This window comes from Lynx canadensis, chromosome D4, assembly GCF_007474595.2.
Source record: "Lynx canadensis isolate LIC74 chromosome D4, mLynCan4.pri.v2, whole genome shotgun sequence".
Lineage (NCBI taxonomy): Eukaryota > Metazoa > Chordata > Mammalia > Carnivora > Felidae > Lynx > Lynx canadensis.
This window is the reverse complement of record NC_044315.2, coordinates 79,744,363-79,762,219: the sequence shown is the minus strand read 5'-3', so window position 1 is coordinate 79,762,219 and position 17,857 is coordinate 79,744,363. Positions and strand designations below refer to the sequence as shown.

At 46.3% G+C, this 17,857-nt stretch overlaps 1 protein-coding gene across 1 annotated transcript in view; it reads left to right on the top strand.

Moving 5' to 3' along the window:
- The first annotated feature begins 11,448 nt into the window (after positions 1–11,448).
- Positions 11,449–17,857, top strand: part of MEGF9 (multiple EGF like domains 9) — an 89,120-nt gene continuing 82,711 nt past the window's right edge. The window contains exon 1 of the mRNA XM_030293686.1: positions 11,449–12,144. Within this exon, the coding sequence (XP_030149546.1) occupies positions 11,550–12,144 (595 nt within the window). The 5' untranslated portion in view covers positions 11,449–11,549. The remainder of the gene's footprint in view (positions 12,145–17,857) is intronic.

Genomic DNA, 17,857 nt, shown 5'->3' with positions numbered 1-17,857 from the left:
CAGAGGAGTAGGGTTTTCATGAGGCATAAATCTTTTAGATCATCACCAAAGGGACTGATACACTGGCTTAGGGGAATATATTTTGCATGTTTAAAAAATAAACAAATACTAAAATTAAAAAAACGAATCAGACACAGTCCCTTCTCCCAAGGAGTTTAGAGAGACCCTTTTACTCCTCCGAGCCCCAGTTCTGCAAAATGGGGCGAATGATCCCTGCCCAAGGTTGCTAGATTTAGTAAATGAACGGATACCTCGTTAAATGTGAATTTCTGATAAATAGTGAATAACATTTTAGCCTGAGTACATCCCATGCGATATTTGGGACATACGTAACCTACAAAATTATTCATCGTTTATCTGAAATTCAAACGTAACTGGCATCTTGTACTTTATCTGGCAAGCCTACCCCGTGCAAACCAGTTCAGGAATTGTTTGAGGTACAAAAGGAATAATATGTGAATTAATAATGCATGAAAGTGCTTTACAGTTTGCAAAGTTCTGTGTCAGCAAGAAGGGTTCGGATTGCATGACTTGGATGGAAAAGGGTCTCTTGCAGGTCTCTGAGTCTTTTCTCACTATGGAGAAAGATCACTATGAGGAGAAGGATTCAATTGCTGCATCCCAAGTGCACACTTTTTATTCCAGGGCAATGGATCCAAAACCCAGTGGCGCAAGATTGAGCCTGTGGCGGCACGTGTGAGAAAGTCCTGAGGGCTTTGATTCACAGAAAACCCCAAACAGGACCCCACTGGATGTAATCAGCACCTGCATCTTCTGGTATCCTCAGAAGTGGTGTCTGAAATACTGTCTGTGCTGCTTAGACTCCCCTGAAGGATTTAAAGGGATGGGAATGGGCGGGACTTACGGGGCCTGGAAACCAGTGTCCTCCTTCCAGAAGGATCCAGGTGTGTTTGACTTGGACATCTGTGGACTCAGGGGACATAAGCCATAGGCTTCCCTTGCAGCGTGGGTCCTGGTTTCTGGAAGGTGCCCCTCCCGTCCTACATGGCATTTTGCTTTGGTAAAGGGCCTCTCGCAGACACAGAAGTTCTTCTGTTTTCTGTATGAGAAGCAGAACACCAATAACAGGAACGACTGTTCAAAATGCAAAGGCTGGAAAAGCCCTTAGAATCCCCACTCCTCCCTCCTTCCGTCCATCCTCCAGATGGGGAAGACGAGGCTGGAGAAGTGACTCATCCAAAGCCGCCTAGTAAGCTAGGGGCAGCATTAGGACTGGAGCCCGCACCTGCCGCTTCCCAACTCACAGTCAGGGTCACATCCACCCATCCCCTGAGATTCCTTCTGTTTGGACAGGCCCTCCAAGCAGCCACTGTCTTCTGATACTCCAGAGGCACTGCTGAGAAATCTTTGTTTCTCTCGGAGGGGAGGCCAGTTATTTAATAACAGTGATGGTAATCTGCTTGGGGGCAGTGCTTTATAGTTTGCAAAATACTTCTGTGTCATTGATCTCACCTTCCCTTGACTTCTGCCTTCCTACACCCTCTACTTTCTGCGCTTGTCAAACCTTAACGTACGGTTCCCTCCCAAAGAGGCAGTTTGTGGGGCGGTGAGTTCTACAAGCAGCGGTTAACTGTGCCTCAGTTGCCTCCTCCATAAAGCAGAGATGATAACGAGGGTATCTACTCATGGAGTTCTTTTTTATTTGAGAGAGAGAGAGAGTGGGGGAGGAGAAGGGGAAGAGAGAGAATGGGGAACAGAGGATCCAACGTGGGCTCTGCACTGACAGCAGAGAGCCTGATGCTGGGCTTGAACGCACAAACTGCGAGATCATGACCTGAGCTGAAGTCGGACGCTCACCCAACGAGCCACCCAGGTGCCCCTCTACTCATAGAGTTCTTATGTGAGGAGTAAGGGAGGTAATTTGTGCTTGTAACAGTACCCAGCACGTTGTTAGGATTTCACAAATATTAGCACCTACCACGACTACTGTTATTGTGATCTGTGACCCCAGTTCTCCTCCCAGACTCAGCTCAAATTTCCCTCCCTTTGGAGGACTTCTTTGATCCTTTTCCCTCAGCAGAGTTAGGGGTTGTCTAACATGTAGTGCACTTATTTAAATGCGTACACTTCCCATTTTCTGGTCCATCTCCCTAAGCTGAGATCTTCATGGCCTTTTAGCTGCAACACCAAGCCCGGGGGGCAGGAGAATCTATCTGCTTGCTGGATGTTTGGTGAACGTATGAGTGACCCATTGATTCCCCGATCTAGAAGTCATTCTTGATTTCTTTCTTTCCCTCACGCCACACCCAATCCAATAGCAAGTCTTGACAAGTCCGCATCCAAAATCGATCCTGCATGTGCCTCTAGGCCAGTCCCAGGCCACCGTCTTCTCACCCCTGGGTGACTCAGCCTCCTCACTGCTTCCAGGGCTCCTGCCCTTGCCGCCCTGCGATCTGCCTTCACCCCCCCTCCTTCACACTCTCCGTGGACTTCCCGTTGCTCTTAGAGGAAAATCCCATGCACTGGCATGGCTATAGAGCTCTGCATAGTCACCTCCTACCCCATCCCTTCCCCTTCACTCTGTAGGCTTCACTGTTCTGGTCTCCTTCCAGATCCTTCCCCACCTCATAGACCTGCACTTGCTGTTACTTCTGCTTTCTGCAGAGTCACTTCTTTAGATTTCAGGTTGAATGTCACATCTCAGAGAGACTTCCCCTGACCAAGCTGAGGGGATGTCTCCCAGTCATTCTGTGTCCCAGCACCCTTTTGCTCTCCTTTGGACTGCCTATTATTTATCTGTGAATATCTTGCTATTATTCATTTATTTAACTGACTGTCTGACTCGCGATACAGTATGCATCACGGTGCAGGGTACTGTGTGTGTGTGTGTGTGTGTGTGTGTGTGTGTGTGTTTGGCTTGTTCACTAAGGTATCTCTAGATCAGTGTTCAGTATATTTCTGCTGAATCTGCTGAATGAATGACGGAATCCTTCTAGCAACACAATGGGTAGACCGTGCCGTGCATTATACGCTCACTTGACAATGGCAAAACCAAAGTGTGGACAGGTTGATGCGTGCCCTAGGTAACATAGGCTGGAAGTAGTGTGGCCAGGTCCCCTAGGTCATGGACTTTTCCCGCTAGATCATTTCGCAGTGTAGGGAGATAGACTCTGCCCTGGGAACCCAGCTGGGCTGATTCATAGACTAATTCTCTTAACATGGGACTGGATGGCAGAGATTCCAAGGTTCCTATTTCTAAACAAGTAGCACTGCCAGTATATGGCTAAGGATTACATCCAATTCCAAATTCTGGGCTGCACTTCAGGCATCACGCACACCCAGTAAACACCGAACGATTGTAAGAAAAGTGCAGTGATTGTTTGAGAAAGGAAATCAGAGCCACAGGCCCGGCAGCAGGCTGGATGTCCCAGGACCCTCTTCAGTGCTGTTCTAATTTAGGCCTGATGGAATGGCAAAGATGTTGTTTCTAGCTCCCTTACAACAATGTGGCCTAATTTGGAAGATTTTGCCGTTCCTGACTGCTGCCTGAGAGCAGACCCCGATTATTGTCATCGCTTAACGTACTGTCTTGAGCATTGATATAAAGCTGGCAGCGGGGCACCATTTCTGTGATTCCAGGAGGAAAGTGCCTGGAGAGAGACCCTGGTGACACAAAGAACCCTGGACCAGAAGCCAGAAGGGCAGTGCTGTGGGTGGGAAGGCCATGGGCTTTGCAGCCAGCGAACTCTAGGTCCCTTGCTGGCCCTTAGCTGCCCCTCTGTAAGGAATGACGTGGGTCTGATGGTGGCCTGAGGGTCAGAGGGTGTGGATCTGACCCCAGCTTGGTTACTCATGTGCAGTGAAGGACCTCTCAAAGCCCCTTCTTTCTCTGGATCTTGGTTTATTGTCTGTACAGGGACAGGTTTAGAGGGCCTGATTCATAAGCCCCTCCCACTCTGATATTTGCTCTTTCTGTGGCTTTTTCAGGGAAAGATTCGCTCCTCCAGGACTGGGTTTCCTTATCAAACAGCCTTCAGAAACCAGCATGAAATTGACACAGCTACTTCAGAACAGTTCAACAAGGATTTGTCAGGGTTGCCTGGATTTGTCAGGGGTGCCTGAGGAGTCAACTGCCCACTCCTGCCCCTCTGCCTGTCCTAGATGCTAGGTACGCCTCCAGTACAGTGCCCACTCTAACGAAGGGGGGGGGGTGTCTTCAAGAAGGGTGAGGTCATAGAGGTAGATCAGGGAGCATGATTCCTCTGAGAGTTTAGAAGTTCTGAACACTGAACCCCAAGGACATTGTACTCTCCTGCACTTGACCCACTATGTGAGAAGACAAGGTTTAGGAAAATCAAATATGTTCCAGTGTTATTTGAGTGTTTACTCTGGGGCAGGCTTTGGCTCAACACTTTCCTATACATTGTTTGACCTTGAGCCCTATAAGATGGATATGATGATCTTCATTCTACAGAGGAGGAAGTTGAGACACAGAGCTAAAGTGACTTGTCCAAGGTTACACAGCTTGTAAGACTGGCATTGAACTCAGCACTCTACTGCTATACTAATTTCTCTCCTAATAATAGCAATAAAAGCAATCAAAGTTGAGGAAGTTCAGTAAAGCATTGGGAATCACTCTGGACTTGAGGATTGACTAAATGGCTCTAAATCCCAGTTCTTCCGTTTATTGGTTTGGTGACCTTGGACAAGACATTTGACTTTTTTTTTTAATGTTGATGTATTTGAGGGGGGAGGGGCAGAAAGAGGGGGACAGTGGATCCAAAGCGGGCTCCATGCTGACAGCAGAGAGCCCGGTGTGGGGTCCAAACTTAACAAACCACGAGATCATGACCTGAGCCGAAGTCGAATGCTTAACCGACTGAGCCACCCAGGTGCCCCGCCATTTGACTTCTTTAAGTGACAATATACTGATCTATAAATTGGAGACGATCACTTCTTCTACGTTACAGTATAAGACTAAAAAAGGGGGTGATGTACACGAAGTGGTTAACACTGATGCCTGGCATATAAGAAGGTGCTTGGTAAATGTTAGTCATTATTATTGTCATCACACTGTTACTACCACCATCTTCCCTCCAGAGTGTTTGCAAAGCTCCAGTAAGATAATGATTGCAAAAGCTCTGGGCACCTGTCAATAATCCCCTTTATTACAATTATAGCAATCTAAGGGAAGGAGTTATTTATGAAGCTTTGGCCCCATTCCTCCCCGAAATGGTTCACATTCTTTGCTCTACAGCCAACACTGATGACGAGCGAGGGTTTGACTTGGTGCCCACTCTGAATGACGTCCTTCAATAGATCTCCAAGAACTGCAGCAAATGCTTTTCTGAGCTTATTTTTAGCATCTTCTGGAAGGGCTTTGAAGTAGGATTTCAAAATTTAAATTCATTGTTTGGAGAAGGTGCTTTGCAGTTACTGTGAGTTTATGACTTAGGACTTTCTCCCTCTTACTATCCTAAGGGATACCATGGAGGCAGATCAATGATGTGCTTGGTGGGTATATCCCCAGATCCAAATGAATTCTATTGCTGGCTATTCCTGATTGAAGTAACATGTGCTCGTTGTAAATGAAAAATGTGGACAATGCAAAAAAGCACGAGGAGAAAAGCTTTAGACACTAGCAAAGCAATCATTCAGAGACAAAGATTATTTCTATATTGGTGTATTTCCTTTTGGTCATTTATTTTATGCATATATTCTTTTATGTAATTGGGATCCTAGTATAGTCACCTTTTTTTTTAATAAGACTGTATTTTTAGAGCAGTTTTAGGTTTGCAGCAAAATTGAGAGAAAGATACAGAAGTTTCCCATACACCCTCTGCCCCAACATATGCACAGCCTCCCCTACTGCCAACATCCCCCACCGGAGTGGTACGTTTGTTACAATTAACAAACCTACACTGACACATCATAGTCACCCTAAGTCCATAGTTTACATTGTGGTTCATTCTGGTATTAACATTTTATGGGTTGGGACAAATGTGTAATGAACATATATCCTTCATTATAATATGTAATTGTCTCCACAATTGTGCCTTTTCCAGAATGTCATATAGCTGGGATCATACAGTATGTCGTCCTCTCAGATTGGTTTCTTTCACTCAGTAATATGCATTTCAGTTTCCTTCATATCTGTTCATGGCTGGATAACTCATTGTTTTTCTAGCGCTGAATACTATTCTGTTGTCTGGATGTACATTCACCTACTGGAGGATATTGTGGCTGCTCCCAAGTTTTGGCGATTATGAACAAAGCTGCTATAAAGATCTGTGGGCAGGTTTTTGTCTGGACATATGCTCTCAGTTCCTTTGGGTAAATACCAAGGAGCACAATTGTTGGATCATATGTAAGAATATTTTTAGTTTTGTAAGAAACCACCAAACTGTCTTCCAAAGTGGCCGGGCCATTTTGCATTCCCACCAACAGTGAGTGAGAGTTCCTGTTGCCCCACACCCTCACCAGCATTTGGTGTTGTCAGTGTCCAGATTTTGGCCATTCTACGAGATGTGTACTGGCAACCTATTTTTTCCACTACTTTATATTGTAAGAATTGCCTTCATGAACATCATTTTTATAGATGTATAGTGGCCCAACACAGGGAGGTCATATAGCACAAAGTACTTAACCTATCGCTTACTGTAACCTGTTTAGATTTTTCTAATTTTCACTATCATCGATAACATTTTGATGAACATTCAGGTACGCAAATCTTCAGTTACATCTGGATGTTTATATCCCTTGAATATATTCTTTTTTTTTTTTTTTCTTCTTCAAAGTTTTTATTTATTTTTGGGACAGAGAGAGACAGAGCATGAACGGGGAGGGGCAGAGAGAGAGGGAGACACAGAATCGGAAATAGGCTCCAGGCTCTGAGCCATCAGCCCAGAGCCTGACGCGGGGCTCGAACTCACGGACCGCGAGATCATGACCTGGCTGAAGTCGGACGCCCAACCGACTGCGCCACCCAGGCGCCCCTATATCCCTTGAATATATTCTTAAACGTGGAAATAATTAGCCAAAGAGGGCAGACGTTTTTAGGATTTCCTGGATAAGTTCTATCACTTCACATTCCTATCAACAGAGCCAGGCACTGCCTCATCAGCAAGTATCACCAGTTTTTAAACATTCTTGCCAAATCAGGTTTAAAAAGAAAAAAAAAGGTAACTCATTGTGTCAATGGGCAAATCTTTGATCCTTAAGTTGAATATATGGCGTTTCATGTTTTTTAGCCATTTGTACTTCCCTCTCTGTGAGCTCTCTGTTAACTGTCCTTTTCTGGGGAGGCTTGTTGATAGTGGCCCCAATAATCCTAAAGTTGCCTGCAGATGATGCCAAATCTTGCATTTGGCCACATCTGATAGGAGGCCAGGCTCCGGCAGGATTAGAAATCGTCCATGTCAGCATTACTGTTTCAATGAAACCAGAAAGGGGAAAGTTTTCCTGTTTTATTGGAATCTGGGAGATGAGGTTATTTTGCTGAGCCACATCTATTATATTATTATGCTTTCTCTTCTATTCATACTCCCAAAGCTTCTCTTTTCTTAAATTCTCTCTCGCAGGAGAGTAAGATTTGGTGTATGTGTCTCCTTTTTTTTTTTTTTTCAGTATGTGTTCATTGACTCCCTACTGTGTGCAACACATAGTGGCCACATTAATGGATTTTGGAGTCTCGAGAAGAGCCAGGGCTTTGGAGCTGAGCAGACCTTGGGCAAATCCCTTAACGACTCAGAGGCTCAATTTCCTGTTCTTTCAAGTACCGGGACAGCCCTACCTTTGGGGAATAAATATGTTATGAATGCCAAACTCCTAGAACAGTGTCTGTCACTTGTAAGACTCCATTTGGCTCAACAAACAATTCTTGAGCTACTTCTGTGTATATGACGTCATGCTAGGTACTGAGCATACAAAGAGGAATCTCCTGCCTACAGGAGAAAGTTCGGGCTGCTCATCTGCTCTGACAAGGTCCTCTCTGACCCCTGCTGTTCTGTGGCCCCCCCCCCCCTCATTAAGTCTAGTGGCCCTACGTGTCAGGGGTGGGTTGACAGCCCTGGGTCTGAACCACAGTCCTGGAGCAACAGGAAAAGTGCCAGTCAACATTGTTGCACACAGAGTCACAGCTATAATTTTTCCCAGTTTCTTTTTAACACTGTATCATAAGCATTTTCCCTTTACAGCATAGTTGTTAAGGGAACTACTAGAGCCAGCCAACCTCAGTTTGATTTCTAGCTCTATCACTTACTTAGTGACCTTGGGCAAGTTACTTAACCTCTCTGTGCCCTAGTTTCCTTATCTATAAAATAAGAATAATAATAGTGTCTACTTCCTTTTTTTCTTTTTAGGATTAAACAAAATATTTCATGCATAGCCTTTAGTGTAATATCTAGCACACGGTAAGAGCTCAATGATCTATTATTAATATTTACTATGCTTTCTTCATAGCAACCCTGACAATGACTTTATATGATTAAACGGAACGTTCATAATAACGCTTCTGTCTCACATTGGATTCTTAAGGTGTTTCTGATTTTTAAACATAAAATATTATTCCTAAGAAATAAAAAAAAAGTTATCTTGTCGTTTAGAGATAAAGGCAGAGCAAAAAATTTAAAGAATTAAATATTGAACGAACCAAAATGAATACACTTAAATTACCTTTCAAAATAGTTCAACATTTTCTATACACGTTACAGGGTAATTAGCCCATCTTAGAAGCCTGGGCATATCCTTGTATGAGGCCAAGTGCTGGCCTAGAGCACATTGGTAAGGACTTCTTGTCTTTGTGATTCTCCAGGCAAAGAAGCTGTATCAGCTTTTCTCCCCTACTGCCAGAGAATCTCTGATCGAGCACATCTTAGGGCCAAACCAGCATTTTCCAGCTCTATCTTGCAGATAGCTGGTAAGGCAACTGTCAGGCCATGTCACCTAATGGGGAAGTTATGACAGAGGTTTTTTTTTTTGTTTTTTGTTTTTTGTTTTTTTTTGTGGTCCTTCAGCCAACAAGGCTCAAAGTTAGCTCAGGTGTAAATGAAAAATGAACTACACAGATTGAGCGCCTTCTGTATACCAGGCTCAGGGGAAACGTTCTCTTCAATCCTTAGCTCCTCTAAGTGAGACAGAATTTATTGATCCCACACTATAGATGAGAACACTGAGGCCCAGAGAGGTAAAAGGTTTCTTCCAAGGTCACAGAGCTGGCAGTCATGAGCCAGATCTGTCTGACTCTCAAGATACAAGCTCTTTCCATGGCACCACAGGATCTCTTTTCAATTTAATACAATTCTATCAGCATGGATTAGTGCTTACACATATTACCCCTGCTAGGCACTAAGAACACAGAGAACAGCCTAATGGGAGAGACAGACACATAAATTCTAAGTTCTAGTATTATGGCTGATGCATGCCTGTGAGAAGTAAAAAAGCCAGGTGGGCAGTTCAATTTAGCCTGTTGTATAGATTTCTGAAAGCCATCCTTTTAGGAGGAGGCAGGGGGGAGTTTAGATTGATAGATTAGGGCTATAACCAATGAATAAACAAAGGGCAGTTGGCAAATGGGAAGGGGGAGTTTCATTCCCCCTCAGAGATCCAAGGAAATCTCTTAGAGGATACGGTGTTTTGATTGGGGTTTGAAAAGCAGAAAGAATCAGTAAGAGAATATGGGGAAGGGGCTGACCTGTCTACCTCCTTCCGCAAGAGAAGTAAAAACAGAATCCTGATTTGCACTTGCTAAATACTGGTCTGAAACCAGAACACCTACGCACCCCCCTCTCATTTTGCCCCCACTCTTACTTACATAGGCAGACCTACCAACACACACCCATATATGCTCACACATAAAAAGAAACAAACCCTATAGAAAACATACATAAAACATACATCAGCACATGTGCAGATACTTAAAATACATAATACACAGAAATAGACACTAGCCCCCATACGCTCACACAAATCCGTGAAATCCTTGTACACAAAGACTCACAAAGATGTTTACGCTCTCATCCACAAGCACATACATATCCTCTCCCCACCTACTACTCATGCAGGTAAATAAATGCATTTTTAAATTAACATATACCCAAGTTCACATACAAATCTCATCCTGCCTTTCTGGTTGGAGGCCAGTGACTAATGGGAAAGCATGCACAAAGGCAAGCATCACGTAGGAGAGGCCAGGAATGGGTTGGCGTCGGGGCTGGGATTAAGTCCTGTCAGATGACAAACCCGCCCCGCCTGGCTCTCCCCAGAAGCTGCATCGCCTGAGCAAGCTCTGGATCCTGGGCAGATGGTGCGAGGCTGCGCGTCGGAGTTCCAGCTTTATAGGGGGTTCGGTGTCACCCAGGGCCAAGCTCGGCTAGCAGCCGCACCCCAATCCCTGCAGTAGGCAGGCGGCTAGGGGACACATCAGGGCTGTGGCGTGGGGCTTGTCCGAACACAGCACGCTGAGAGTAGTTAGCATTAATGAGGGTTTACTGCGGGCCGGGGACTAGGTTAAGCCCTTTTCAGTACGTTACTTAATTCTCGTCTCCGTGACAGGTGGTGTGGGGGTGTTACGTGTCTATCATGCCCATTTTAGAGGTGAGAAAAACTGCGCTCAGGCCGCAAAACCACTCAGCAGGAAACAGGACGCTGAGGTTCAGTCCGGTCGGAGCCTATTCTCCCCGGGGGGGTGGGGTGGGGGTTAGGTTAAAGTGTGCACGTGAGTCTGTCTCCCCTACGCAGGAAGCTTGCACCTTCGGCTCCGGATGAGTCTCTAGTACCCCACCCCACCCCGTCCTGCCTGGCACAGCGTCTGGCCCGCAGCAGGTGTCTGATCGGGGCGTGGGTCTGGGTTCAGTGGAAGTCTCAGCATGGGCCTCAGTTTCCCCATCCCTGAAATGGGAATGGCACCGCAGACCTCGCGGGGTCGAGACCAGGCTTATCTCGGGCAGCACAAGCAATGCTGAGCTCTACATCGTCGCTGCTGTCGCCCTCGCCCACGGCGGGGGTTCCAGCCCTGTCTCCACCCGAGCCCGGGTGCGTCGCCGGCGCCCCATTGTTCAAGAGGGCGGGGAAGCTCCCGAGAGCGGATTCCCCGCCCCGGGTCGCTCTCGCCGCCCAGTGGAGCAGACGACTTGGCCCGGCGTCTGCCGCGCGGGGCGCGTCCTTTGTCTGCTCCGCGGCGCCCGATGCCCGCGGCCCGCGCCCCGCTCCTTGGGCAGACAAAGCCGGGGCTGCCGCGAGCCCGAAGGGCTGGAGCGGGGCTCGTACCACCCTCCTCCCGCCTTGACTCCGCCCCCTCCCCTCGACGCCATCTGATTGGCCCGTGGGGCTACAAAGAGGCCGGGAAGCGGGCGTGTCACGTGGGCCAGCGTGACCGCCCATTGGTCGGGCGAGGCTGCCAATCGGAGAGGGCGGGCTGTCCGCGCTCGGCCCGGTCGCTCCCTCCGCGCTGGGGCCCGCCCGCGGGGCCGGCCGCCTGTCAGAGGGAGGTGGCGATGGTGCGCCCGGTGGCGGTGGCGGCTGCGGCGGCTTCCCTGGTCCGAGCGCAGGGAGGAGAAGATGACTGACCGACCGACTGAATGACTGAATGAATGAATGGAGGAGCCGAGCGCGCCATGAGGAGCCTGCCGAGCCTGGGCGCCGTCGCCCTGTTGTGCTGCGCCGCCGCCGCCGCCGCCGCCGCCGCCGCCTCGACAACCTCGGCGGGGAATGTCACCGGTGGCGGCGGGGCCGCGGGGCAGGTGGACGCGTCGCCGGGCCCGGGGCTAGGGGGCGAGCCCAGTCGCCCTTTCTCTAAGGCGACGCCTCCCACGGCCCAGGCCCCGCGGACCGGAGCGCCGCGCACTACTGTCCACCGGCCCCTGGCTGCGTCCTCCTCAGCCCAGTCCCCGGAGACCACCCCTCCCCGTGCCACGGCCGGACCCGCCGCGACCACCTTCCAGGCGCCGCTCAGCCCCTCGCCCACCGCCCCCCCGGCGGCGGACCGTACGCCGACCGCCCCTCGCGCGACCACCGGACCCGCGCCGACCACCGTCTCGACGAGCACTGGCCCGGCGCCGACCACCCCTGTAGCGACCACCATTCCGGCGCCCACCACTCCGCTCACCCCGACCCCCGTGCTCCCCGGCGGCAGCGGCGTCCCGCCCACCCCACCTGCCACCGAGGCGCCCTCTCCCCCTCCCCCAGGTGAGTCCCCGCGCCCCTCGCCGGCTGCACCCAGCCCCGCGGCTGCCCACCCGGCTCCCAGCCCCGGGGCCTCCAGGGCTGGGCTGGTGCCCGCGGTTGACCGTCCCTCGCCCCCAAAGTTTCCCCAGATTCCGACTCCCGGAGGGGGGGAGGTCCGAGCTCCAGCTCGCCCGCCCCCCCCACCCCCCTCCCCAATCTGGAAAGTCTTTTGTCCCCCCCTGGGCTGTGCTTCCCAGGGAGGGGGGCGGCTGCGGTGCGGAAAGCATCGCATCTCCCTTCCAAACGGGGCTTCCTGGCCTTTGTCGGAGACCCCCGAATGGGCGCAAACTTTTGGGTTCGGTTCGCTCGCCCTGCCTCTCCGCTGGGGTTATTTCGGGAAGTTTGAAAGCCAGCACGGTACCTCCTTCAACCAACGGGTCGAAAACTGAGTGTAAGGGATTCCTTCCAGAGCTTCCGTTTCCTTGCTCATTTCTCCTCCTTGTGTGTGTGTGTGTATATATATATATATATATATATGATGTGCATGTGGCAGGTGGAAGAGGTACTAAGGATTTTGTTTACAACAGTAGGACAGACCTCTCGAGGCCAAAAAAGAAGAAGAAGAAGAAAAAAAAGGCAGTGTAATCCATGTGTTCCCTGCAAATGACTGGATTCAGTAGGTCATTTGGGACAGGTGTGCATCTAGGTTGAGCATGCCTATAAATTAGGTTAAATCCCTTCCTTGCACCATTTTTTCTTCCTCAATTACAAGGTCAATATGTTTGCACAAATACACGATTTAAACAGAGATGCCCATTGCCTCCCCCCCCCCCCCCCCACCCCCCGCCTGAAGTTAGAATGTTCAGTTTGGAGGATGCTGATAAAAGCCAATATCTGTTTGAGTCCACAGAGAAAATAGGCTTTTCTTCCTGCTGGTTGAAGTCTCCAAGCAAAGTTAGAGACAACTCCTATTCTTGTCTCCTTTGAATCTGAAGTGGGCTGGGACTAAACAAATAAGACCTGCCTTGTCAAGACATTAGACAAGAGCTTCTGAATTCCTTTGCCTGAGTCAGGGTGGGGATTTGTCCAAACTATTTGCCAAGCTGTACTTACATTAATGGATCTCTGACCTAATTCTTAGGCTCAGCGATTTACTGTAGAGTCAGGTATGGACTTTGGACTATAAACGAATTTGTAGAGAATTTTCCCACATGATTACGAGTCTTAATACAGTCTTGAATTTTGGGTTGGAGCTTGGCATTGACATCCGTAGGAATGCAGATTATTCAACCATAAAAAGCTAAGTTTGCATCTCTTCTAGCTTGAAGGAGTATATGAACTGGCTGGATTTTGACTGTACCCTTTTTTGGCTTTGGTATAGAGAGATTGACATATTGCTGAGAGACAGGAAGCATAGTGGTTGAGAGTGTGGACTCTGGAGTCCATTCGCAGGTTGGAATCCTAGCTCTGCCCCTTATTAGCCGTGTAATCTTGGGCAGGTCATTTAACCTCTCTTCAACTGGGAAGTGAAGATCATAATCGTACCTACTTCATAGGATTGCTGTGACGATTAACTAAGTTAATACATTTATGGTGCTTAGAACAGTTCCTGGTGCAGAGTAAGCACCATATGTGTTAGTTAGCCTTATGATTACAATTTGTGTGTGTGTGTGTGTGTGTGTGTGTGTGTGTGTGTGTGTGTGTGTGTGATAGAAAGCAGTTGAGACCTAATAGTAACGTGGTGGTTTGTTGTTGTTGTTGTTGTAGTAAAATATTATAGAAAAAGGATGAATTAGATGTTCCAGAGTTTGAAGCACCCATTTAGGTAGCATTTAGGTAGTTGCAAGATCACTTATTTTGAATGGTGAGTATATGTTAAATAAGTCTGTGTAATCGATGTTATTTTACCTTTATTATTTTCGTATTGTTATTTTTAAATCACAAAGTTAACCTTTAGTTCCAAAAAATCCAAATCACCAGAAGTCTACAAAGGAAAAAAGTGACAGTCACTCCTTTACTGCTTCCTAGTTCCAGTCAGTCCCTAGAGGTTACTACTGTTAACAGTTTGATCTCTTTTCAGACATTTTTCTGGGCACTTTGGAGCATACATATACAGAAGGTTTTTTTTTTTTTTCCCATACACAGAGGGTTTTTAAAAATAGTTTTCAAACACTCAAAATAATTCTACACATATTGTTTTGCAACTTGCTATATTCACTTAACTATGTGTCATGGACTTTTTTTCCCCCATGTCCATAGTTAAAGTCTACCTTATTCTTACCAGTTACATTTTTTGGCATAAGAATAATATAATTTTTTAAACTAATCTACTTATGGACACTTAGGTTGTCTGGGATTCACTTTAAAAAGCACAGACAAGAACGTGTCCTTCCTTGTTAAGCCCATCATGTGCATTATTCTCCAACACTTCGGCTGTAGTTTCGAAGAATCCAATTTCAAAGGAAGTAAAGCTGGATTGACGAATATGTGCCATGTGCACTGTTCAAGGCTTGAGTAACTTCCATGGACTTACGTATACCTACGTCTCTAGTGGTCTTGGGGTGACAAAAGTTTTAGAAGGATGTCCAACTTCAGTAGCTCTTCCGTGGTTTTTTTTTTTTTTTCAGTGTTCTTTTTTTTTTTTTTTCTTCTGTGTTTTAAATTTAACATTGTTCATACTTTTTACATTGTTTGTGTCTCGTTCTCAGCAGCTGAACTGAGCTTTGCAGGCCTACCGATAGGTAGTTTTTGGCTTTACAGTATGATACAATCGAGTATGGCCTTTTTATCTGAGCATGGGTTCTAGTCTACTTCAAACAGGGCACATGTCTCTTTGACAGAGAGAAAAGTTCTCACTGATCTTGAGAGACCTAGTTTGGCTTGCAAAGTTGGATTCTCTGGCATTCATTCGGGAAGATGGTTGGTCGTACTGGGTATTTTATTTTAACGTTCCTGTGAGGACTGAATGCTATTGATAATATATTATGTGATTAGATGGGTCTTCTAGCTGCTCTTTGATTTAATAAGAATTTCTTTCATAGAGGTCTGGCTGAGAGCTCTTGCCTGCCCCTCAATTAGGGCCCTCTTTTGTTTATAAGGACACTGATCTGCAAACTGAAACTAATTGCCCAGCAAACAGGCATTTTCCTCCCACAGACTTGGCAAAACATTTGGCTGATTGGTTGGCTGGGTAGGACATTTTGAGAAGGGTTAAGGGAGAGGCTGTGATGCCGGAGGATGGTAGTTATCAGCACTAAGAGACGGAGGTGGTGACAGACGCTTGATTTTTAAAATTATGGACCTTTAGGGCCAGATAGGAGTTTAGAAGCCACTGCCGCCTAGCATGGCTCTACATTTTAAAAACTTTTATTTTTATTTTTATTATTTTAGAGAGACAGTATGTGCGAGTGAGGAAGAGCGCAGGGGTGTGGAGAGAGAGAATCTCGAGCAGGCTCCATGCGCAGCACAGAGCTGATGCAGAGCTCCGTCCTGCAACCGTGGGATCGCGACCTGAGCCAAAACCAAGAGTTGGAGGCTCAACTGCCTGAGTACATCTCAAGAAATACTTTTAAGAGTTAGCTGAAACATTGGTCTCTGTGGTTAACACCGGCTGGTTCTGGTTCTGCCCTGTGGGGCCGTGCAGGACAAGTTTGCTCTCTCGGTGCCATGACAGTTCTTCAGGGATTTGGGGACAGTGATCACATTCTCTCTGGGTCTGGACTAAATAACTTCAGCTCCCTCAACTGTTCTTTGTGTGACTTGGTTTCGGATTCCCTCACCATCTTGGTCACCCCTCTCCTGGACTTTTCCAGTCTTCCTGCGTCTCTCCCAAAGTGTGGAGCCCAGAGCTGAACATAATACTTCAGATGTGCTCTAACTAGCTTGCGGTAGAGAGGGCGGTTACTCCTTTACTTCTGGATGCTATGCTACTGTTGATGTAGTTAGTTCCTAATCACAGTAGCTTTTTTGGCAGCCACATTATGTTGTTGACTCATTGAGTCCATTAAGATAGCTGAGCCTTCAAAAAAAAAAAAAAAAAAAAACCACTCACAAATACTAGTTGAGTGTCTCTTCATTCTGGACTTGGAAATTCTTATTATTTTCTAAGGTAGGAACTGAGACATTTGGCAAACATGTAGATTTATTGTGTTAGATTCAAGCCATCCTTTTAGATCCCAAGTCTGTCAGTGCGCCCCACCCAGTTTATTCACATTCACCTACGGGGTGTTCCAATAGACAGAGTCTAAGGACAAGTTAGAGCAGGCTGATTCTTACCTCATAGGGGAGAGTGAATTTATGGATGATAAAATAGTTTGGAAGGGAAGGAGTAATGATTTAGTTCTCAAGGGTCTCTTCTAGCTCTAAAGTTCTGTGATGATTTGGGATATGTGATTCAGGGCACATCAATGGCCCCCAAAGAGGCTTGCTTAATAATTTATTTATGCTCTAAGTTAAGAGAATAAGCTTTATTTAAGCAAGCCTTAGAATTTAGAGCTTGAAAATTCTGACCAGTATGACATGTAAATAAAGGATCATGAATGGATTTTGTTCGAAAGGAACATTTTGGGAATGCAGGGCCCTCCTAACTGTACAGGGAAATGGTTTCTTCAACTTAAGATGCTCTGCTGCTAGGTTAACAGCATTATTTGCTTGTGGTTATTTAAGAAGATACCATTCATTTTAGGGACATACAAATTGTTCACGCTCCAAAGGTAATGTAGGTTCACTATCTTTTATCCAAAACTCGTGGTGCTGGATGTGTTTCAGAATTTAGATTTTTTTTTTTTTCTGAATTTTAGGACATCAATAAATATATCCCAGTGAAGTCTAGGGCAGCCTCCTATAATCAAACATGAAGATATTTGCTGCAAAGTGCATGTATATTTACAGTGAGTGGGATAAATAAAGATCGTAAAAAGCCTTGCATTTGTACGGGCCAGGCATTGCTGCCAAATAAGTTACAGAAAAAATTTTGGTTTTTGGATCTTCTGGGATTTGGGATCAGGTTTGAGGACTTACGGGCCACTGTAACAGTAATTGCAAACACATACAGTCCACACTGTATTCCAGACAGTGTTCTGAGTGCCTTACATACATTAACTTACTTCATCTTCACAACAGTTAGGTACAATTGGGCTAGATACTATTATTATCCTCGTCTTATAGATAAGGAAACTGGGGCTCACAGAGGCCTAGCTGTGGCAGAGCCTAGATTCAAACTCAGTCATTCTGGTTCCAGAATCCATATTATTGGCATTTAAAGAGATGTTTACATGGAAGAGAAGGAAGCCATTTTGCTAAGAATTATTGGTCTTGGATACTAATCTGAAAAAATTTCTACTGTTCTAGTGGCATCTACTCCCTTCACTCCATTGTATGCTGTTCACCTCTTTGAATTTTCTGTTTTACAACTGTTTACAATTGTGGCTTTAAAATGTAGTTCTTATTCTTTCTTTGATTATATTTTAATATGGTTTGTGATAGAGAAATTTATCTGTAGTCTTTTTAGGGCCAGGGCCAGGCCCAGGGACTTCTCAGATTTACTGTATCTTATTCCTGGTTTAAGTGCCTAGCTCTCTGTAGAAATTCCTCAGTCGGATTCATTTCTGGAATAGCATAGTTAAACTCTAAAACATTAGTTTCAAATCTTCTTTATTATGACCCCAGGAAGCCTTTGGGCTAGTTGAAAATTTACACATTGAAATAATCTAACTAGGTCTTTTTATCTTGATTT